The 8279-nt window shown below is 38.3% G+C and overlaps 1 protein-coding gene across 1 annotated transcript; it reads left to right on the top strand.

The window, feature by feature from the left end:
* Window positions 1-6958, top strand: LOC122060186. The gene is made up of 6 exons (XM_042623383.1): window positions 1-727; window positions 2057-2923; window positions 3726-3916; window positions 5061-5267; window positions 5599-5659; window positions 6203-6958. The coding sequence occupies exons 1-6, from the start codon at window positions 458-460 to the stop codon at window positions 6806-6808; spliced, it is 2202 nt and encodes a 733-aa protein (XP_042479317.1). The 5' UTR covers window positions 1-457; the 3' UTR covers window positions 6809-6958.
* Window positions 6959-8279: the final 1321 nt, after the last annotated feature.

Below are 8279 nucleotides of genomic sequence, written 5' to 3' on the forward strand. Positions count from 1 at the left end.
CTCTCTCTAGTCTCCAACACCTATGCATTTGCAGTAACAGAAAAGTCTCGTATGTTCTTGCATTACAACTCTATTGTTTCCCATTTCTCTGTTTTCTCTCTGTTCTGTTACTTCATCTCTCTGCAACTCTTTCATGCTTCTCCCTCACTATCCAATCTGGTTTCTGTCCTTTTCATCTCATTTGGGTTTCTCTATATTGTGTTTATAAGTGATCAATGTGTTAAATGAAAGTTCACTTTTTCAACTTATGCTAAAGAAGGACCATCTTTTCATATCTCTGTTTTCTTAAAGTTCTAATCTCTGTTTTGATATCCCCTAAAGCTTTGAACTTTTACAAATTGCATTGGGGTTCCGTTTCTTGGTTTCCCCTTCTCTGCTTTCTCTGCATTGAATCCCCTTTTTTTATTTGAGTTTTCTGGAAACTTACAGATTTTGAATTAGGATTGGGTATTATTCAATGGCAGAACTACATTCATGTAGTAGCTTGGTTAATGCTTCAGCATTGTGTGCAAGAAGCAGAGGGTGCTCCTTAGAGTTTTCTTCTCACCCAGCTGCATTGAGCTCTGAAGAGCAGGAGGTGAAAGGAGATGACATAAAATTTGTTGCAGAGATTTCAGCCCAGCTACAGAGGGAACGTGAGAAGAACGCAGAGCTTATGGAAAGAATATCCTTACTGGAAGCTCAGTTAGAAGAGAGGGAGAAGGCTTCTGTCCTCAACACTTCCCAAGTACATGGTTTCTCTTTAACCTCAACCAATGCTTCTTCACCTCTTGTTCTTCTTTTATAGCCTTTCATGTGAAATGCCTTAAAATGATGGATGGTCTCAACAATCTCTGTTTTGTACTGGTTGCTCCCCTTTTTTTTTTTTTTTTTTTTTCACATGGATGGCTAAGCTCTTGAACTTTCCAGGATCTTTTGATTGCTCTGGCTTCCTTTTTTAGTTCAAGGCCATGAATTCAGTCTCAATGAATCCAAATTCCATGCAGGGGCTTGCATGGGATTCTTAATATAATTGTATAAAACAAGTTAATTGGCAAGGACATGAAAAACATGCTTTCTGATCAACAAATTGATTTGCACTAAGATTTGGACTGGGCAGTGATTACTAGTTCATGAATCCTCCCTCTTGCTAAGCTGGTAAAGTTTAAATGGTTATAATGGTTGTATCTGATCTAGTTTGAAATCATGTCTTAAGCTGTTAACAGATAATCACTGGCCAACTTTTATATTCAAACAAAGATGATTTTGTACAATTTTAGGGTGGAAGGAATGTTCAAAAATAATTGAGTTCAGTGTAAATCAGTAAAGTGTGAAAACAACTGTGTTTTGGATATATATACAGAGGAAAGCTGGTTGGTGGTGAAGATCATTTTGTATACAACCCAGTAAGGGTAGAAAATAAGTAGAAGATTAATTTAGTGGAGCTTTGATTGGCCAAAAATGACACAAGATAATTCATTAACTGGGATATCAATTGTTAGAATGAGCTCAACAAGCAAACGTTTTCATGGCTATTTTTAATCTTTCTTCACTGGATTCCAGGTTTAATGTCGATGGAAATGGAAAGTTACTGACCATTGGTCGGGTTAGCCGGGTAGGAGACGATATCTCACAGAACAGCCTTTCTTTATCATCGGATGAACCTGGTTTTCATATATAAAAAATAGCACCTCGTATAAAAATCAATGGGACCACCTAATCCAATTTGGTGCCAAAATGCACTTTTGTTGGGAGACCAACAACATAAGTTGATACTATCTTTCCTGTAAGCTGAACTTTGAAGATCTAAAAACAGTTGTATTCCCTCAGAAGAGAACATGCATTCTAGAGCTTCCTTTTTTGCAAAGGTTGGATAATCAGAAGTTAAAGTCTGTTATAAGTTCAGGGTTCTGTCTGATAACTGTTCTCTGTATGTCCCAAATCATAAATCTCTGAAGTGATCTAAATCATATGTTCTTGTTGCATTTGAGTTAGATAGGATTCTTATTTGTTGCACTCATGATTTTCTTTCCCTTTTGACATGTATGATATTATTTTTACCTTCCTTTTCTCCCAGGATGATTGCCTCACTGCTACAGAGAGAAGTTTCAAGAAGTTTAAGAGACAAAAGATGGGAAATGATGAAGTTGGAGATGCAGAAACAGTAAAGAGTCCCAACATGGGCGACACTCCATGCAGGGCCCTCAAAGATTCTGATCAACGAGACCATCTAGTCAACTGGATGAGCATGGATGAGACACAGTTTGTAAATGTTGAAAAATTTAAAGATGGTGACATGGCTGCAGATTACGAGGATACAGATGATAGTGATGATGAGGATGATGAGTACTATGACGAGGACCCTGTTGATGTTGATGACAAGGAAAAGGAAAATGATGATAAGTTAGATGTTTCCAGTACTTTAGAAAGACGGCTTCAAGAGGAATGTGTTGATGGGGGAATACATGTACCATGTGCAGAAAGGCTCCCTAGTTATCAGAGTGAATCAATAAGTCTGAGTGTGAGCCAAGAAATAAATGGAGATCAAGACAAAGGCTGTGTATTACTTGATACAGGAACCAATCTTAACAAGAAAGAACTCAAAAGGCATAACAGGAGAGAGAACAAAAAGATTAAACGTTATAAATCATCATTAGAGATCCACATTTCTGGTTCTAGGAAGGAGATTGGGCAAAAAGGATTTGGAGGTATCCCATTGCATAAAAAGCCTCCAAAGGTAGCTATTTGTCCGAAGGAAGTCAAGAGAATAATAGAATCAGAAGTTCTTTTATTGAAAAACGCCCAGTCTCATACCATACGGAAAATCATCATCTTTGCTTCTCTTGGCATAAGGCATGGGAGTGAAGATATGTATGAATTAGACTTCAATCATTTTAGCATATTAAGGAAGGGAGAACCATACATCTCCCCAAAGGATCCTGGGGTAAGCAATTTTTATTTTGTGAAGATATTGGTTTTGAGCTTTGGTCATACAACAACAACCACCAGAAGAATATGTTAATGAATATGGTATTGATTATAAACGACATTCATGAGTTGCAGCTACAATGTTTGTTGTTTGTGAACATGTTTACCCCTTATGTGATATGCAACCAATCCCAACTCATTGACCTAACCATACTATGTCGTAAGGTTTTCTGCAATCACTTCATGCTTAAATTAAGCAATCTCATGCTGTAGAGGTTAGCAAAATGACTTCTCTTTCACTTTGAAAAAATAAAGGGAAATTCCCTCACAGGAAAGGTTTGACACCCCTACTGAATGATAAACTATTTTTGGGCTGGTCAATTCATATCAAGGATAGTTTCTGCATGTCTATTATTTTTGTGGCATTGAGTTACTGCCATATCTTTGTTGTAGGGAGAAGCAGTAGGGATTATTGGAGGTCAATCTATTGGGGAAATCATTGTGATTTGTTGCAGAGTAGATGATCTGTCTTATCCATTAATATCTATCTGTGATTTCAGTGAATTCCCTTTCCATTTTCTTCCCCAGTTTTCGTTATAAATAGGATGATGTTCAGGTGTATCACCTGTAATTGTAATAGGTGAATTTCCATTTGACCGAGTTTTTGAGTGTTATAAACTCAATTCCTAAATTATGATTGGGTTCCCTTTAAAGTGTCTTCTAATTAACATGTAACAGGTTTTTATTTATGCATACTCTTTCTTGTTCATTATGTGTTCATGCTAAATTGTAAAGAAAGTTCTTTCATTAATTATCAGGAACAAGTTTTATATGAGAATCCAGGTGTGAGGAGGAAAGTCTTCTATCCAAATCGGCACAATCCACTACTCTGTCCCGTTCAAATACTTGAAGAGGAGAAGGCTATGCGCCCATCTGACCCTGGCTGCCCATCATGCTTATTTTTGTGCATAAAATATGGAGGGAAGACACGGAATCTTCCACAAAATGAGTAAGTGTCGTACTTCCAAATATGGCTTCTTGTCCTTTTTCAGCATGAAGTAATCTTTTAAACATTTTACCCATGGCCAAGCCACTACTATTTACTCTAATGACTAGCCAAAACAATTTGGAAAAAAAAAAGAGGCAATCCTGAAGTGAAAAGCTTTGTCTTCGAGAAATTTCTTTCTGTTTTTTCATCCATGGGAGCTGATCCACCAATTCAAGTGAGTGGGCATAGCGGCAAGACCTTTTACTGTATCAACATATACCTACATGGGGGGATTTCCCATTTCAGTGTTGTTGATTCAGGCACTAAGATATTAACCAAGAGACACAGATGACAATTTCATCACTGCACTAAGCTCACTCTTATGTGCAATTAAAAATGAGTTAACTGGAAATTTGTTTCTTCATGGTAAACTGGCACATTATTTCTCAGCCATTATTTTCTGATGGATTTCAGGGGGCTAATACAATGGATGATAACCCTTCAGTTATGATATTGGAATGAGTTGTCATAGAATGTGTGTGCAGCTTTCTGTACCCATGTTCCAAGGGAATTGACACTACATTCTCTGCTACTTTTGGTGTTCATACTGAGAAAATAGCACCTTCTTGTCATTGTACTAACAAATATTTGCAACATCAATTCCCTTGACCTCAGATACATGATGTGCCTCAGTCTCAACATGTAATGATTCTAGTGCAACTGTCTACTTGCTTGTGCAAGTGACCACCTCTGCTCATTAGTTGACAATAGGCAATGGAAATGGTCACAAATCGAGGAGACGAGGACTGCCTTACTGAACTAAATCTGTATCAACCAACATGGTACAGCACTACTGCTGCGGCCCTGGTGGGAATCATAATAACAATGGAAAAAAGTACTCCCAGGAAGGCTTTTGAAGAACTTCTATGGATGGGTATCATTGGCTGGGTCAATGTTAACCATACATACCACTTTGTAGAACTATTTCCTTCGAGAAAAAATATTCAAGTTCTTAACAGTTAGTCTATTTGAGGGAGGTCAAAACCCATGACGAGATAATTGTTATATCACCATGAAATTCGTTGTGTGCTAATAATTTGACTAACTCTAGAGATTATCAGCTTTCAGACTAACCTAGAGATGTCTATGGGTTGAGTTGTCACAGGTATGTCAGGCAGCGTATGGGAAGGAACAAGCTGAAATCTTTTGGGCCACTTATCTGTCAGATGGCAATGTTAGTTAATATTCGTAGTGGGAGCTTCTTCTTCAAGGCCTTGGGTATCACACTTTTGTTTATGGCAGGTTTTCCAGATGATCTTGTCCAAAGTGAGACTAAGTACAGGAACTTGGACCTGCTTCAGAAATATTACAGGTATTCTATACACAACGTTGCTACATTCAGCCCACCAGTCCTAAGCCGCATCTCTGGAAGAGATCAAGTGTTCTTTTTTTTTATTTATTTTGAACTTAGTTACACTTAAACCAAAACCTTTAATGTACGCATGCATAAAAATCAAATAAGCACCACCATGTTCAGATGATATGGAATGCTTTGGGTTGGCCACAACCAGAAAGGAATTTTCCGTACAATAGTAAGGGGTTAATTTAAGGACTTCTCTTCTGGTTGCTTTGATGATCCCAACATTTTTAAACTGCCACATTTCTGAGAGTGATTTCACTTTGGGACAAACTTCTTATTGCAGGACAGATGAAGATGCTGAAGGGGAGGAGTTGTTTCATCCTTATCCAATTTCTTTTGACGCTGTAAGACCATAGACTCGTGTCCAATTGCGATTCTCATGTTTCTATCAATCAGTGGAAATTTTTTGATCTCATTTTATTTTATTTTTATTATTATTATTTTTCTTGGGGGGTGTGGGGGAGGGGGGAGGGGGGTGGGGGTGAGAGGGGAAGACTAAATATAATTGGCAACTCAAAAACTCTGACCAAAATGATTTAGTATGACCTAACTAAAGTCTAGTATTTAGAAAAGGTAAATCAGGCATTTCTTTTTGTCATTTTCCTTTAGGTGCTTGTATCAAATCTTTCCAAGGCCATTATGAGTTGGCTATCATAATTACCCAACAGTCATTAAACCTTGACAACAATGTAACTCTAAATACTAAACCATTGCATGTCTTTTTTTGGGTAAGCATTGCATGTCTTTGTAAAGCTAACCATAAACCTTCTAATCGTGATACAAAGAACCATGTAGCTAACCAGCAATTGCATGTTGAATGCTACTAATTTTGGTTTCTGTTTAGGACACTTTTATGCTGTAGTTGGTAACTCTTCTTTCTGTGACAGGCTAGCCCCATTTCACAGCAGTTTGTTGGGAAGTCAGTTTCGACGAAACCTACCAGCAAGAAGCAAACAGCCTCAATAAGTAAGGCCCGGAGGTTTCTGAGATCCTCAGCCCTACCACCTGATCCTTCTAGCCCCATACCACCTACAACATTTGGGCTTATGGGGTATACATCCATCCAGACTCATGCAATGGCAGCTTTTACGTCAATGCCATCTCATACACCAAGAGATACTCCACCAATCTCAAATCCTGTGATTTCTAGTTCCAGTCCCAACGTGTCCTATCATGCAGCTCAGACACCAACTCAATATTCCATGTTCCCACCCCACCCAGCTAATGGCTTCATGCCAATTACGTATTGGCCTCATATGAATGCATTTCCTTCTTGCCCTTATCCATCTGCATATGGTTATCGATCTTACCCTCCAACAAATTACATATCCCTTCATCCACCACCTTATTATGGCCACCCTACTTGTAGCCCCTTTGGTAGCAAAGTGGTTGAAGGCACTGAGAAGAATGATGCAGCCATGGAGGGATCTGATAGTGACTCCGATAGCAGCTCCAGTGATTCTAAAGCGGAAAAGGCGTCAACAAACTGTTAGTAATTTGACTGACAACTCGTCATAAACACTTCTTGTGTAAAACATTACATCTCATGGAAATGGAAATTGTATCCGAAGATTTTGTAATTTGTCTCTGCATTTTGGCTGCTGTGAAATGATAGATGCAAACCTATGAAGTCTTGCCTAATATAAGCCCTCTAATGAATTCACAACCAATAAATGGTATATGGTAGGTTCCTCTTGTATGCCTATTGCATCTAAGAGATTCCCCCTCCCCTCCCTACAAAAATTTAACATTTATTGTTGTGGCTTGCCATGAAAAAAGAAGAGTTAAGCAGGGATGCATGATCCAATTGTTTAAATGGTGATTGATTAAGGGCCTTTTGCATTCTGACTGAATGAAACAAAATAAGTTATAAGGATTGGTTGGGTATGCAACATTATTATCCTCAACTATTTCATGGTTGGATTAGAATAAAGAGTTAATAATTATTTTTGATGACCAAGGAATGGATTAGTACTGAAAATACTGATTGGGGCCCCTGAAATGTCAATGGAACGCATGCTATTAGAGATTTATTGAGTTGAACATGAATGTCCATTGCCAGATCAAAGAGAATTTTTTGTCTTCGTGCAAATATAATACCCTTAAGGTTCCAGCCACTGCGGGATCTGGGGAAGGTCATAATGTACACAGCCTTATCCCTGTTTTTTGCAGAGAAGCTGTTTCTCAATACAAATATAATACCCACCAAAAGGGAAATATGTAACCAAATTCGGTCAGATTTCTCAAAATCTGAGTCCTGAAAGATAGCTATGAGATCAACTGTAGAGTTCCTACCCAAAAAATAATTATAAAAAAGAAAAAAGAAAAAAAAAAAGAAGATAGATTGTTGAGTTAGCTCACAGGATTGCTACTGCTTGGTCTCTTCCACCGGACTTTTATCGTCTGGTGTGTATCACTTTATCCTCGGAGGCTGATGGATGTTTTCTTAGCATTCTCTCTTCTAGACACTCTTTTTCTTTCTTGACTATGTGGACTACCTGTAAATGAATCATACGATGCCCTCTCCCGTGCTCCCCATTGACTTGGTGTGGGGAATTCCATTCCAAACTAGTGGTATGGCAAATGAAACGACCTCATGCATCGAAAATGTTCTTTGAGGCATCGAGACAAGGTACACTATCACTTTTGTTGTGTCTATCTCTCGCCTCTTCACATGAACGACCTCATTGTCCTCTAATGTACAGACTGCTTTACCACGCCTCATTGTCCTCTATTCCACTTAGAGAACCCTCTTGCCTTTTAACATTTTTATCACAAGATGCATTTGCATTGAAGCTAACCAAACAGTTAGACTATGAGAGAAATATTGGCCCAGTTTTGCATCATATATGAGAAAGGGAGAAGTTTTTTCAGTCCACCAAGTCTAGAGAGTATCTTTAGATCGCTACAAATATCTGCCGATGGCAAGTTGAATTGGAGTGAAACTTTATGAACAAGTAGACC

The sequence above is a fragment of the Macadamia integrifolia genome, chromosome 13 (assembly GCF_013358625.1).
Source record: "Macadamia integrifolia cultivar HAES 741 chromosome 13, SCU_Mint_v3, whole genome shotgun sequence".
Lineage (NCBI taxonomy): Eukaryota > Viridiplantae > Streptophyta > Magnoliopsida > Proteales > Proteaceae > Macadamia > Macadamia integrifolia.

Excerpts from the sequence above, each read along its gene's own strand:
- LOC122060186 (XM_042623383.1), top strand. The coding sequence starts at position 458 with ATGGCAGAACTACATTCATGTAGTAGCTTGGTTAATGCTTCAGCATTG. Across the intron at positions 3,917-5,060 it reads CGGAATCTTCCACAAAATGA|GTATGTCAGGCAGCGTATGG; the intron begins GTAAGTGTCGTA and ends GAGTTGTCACAG. Across the intron at positions 5,660-6,202 it reads ATCCAATTTCTTTTGACGCT|GCTAGCCCCATTTCACAGCA; the intron begins GTAAGACCATAG and ends TTTCTGTGACAG.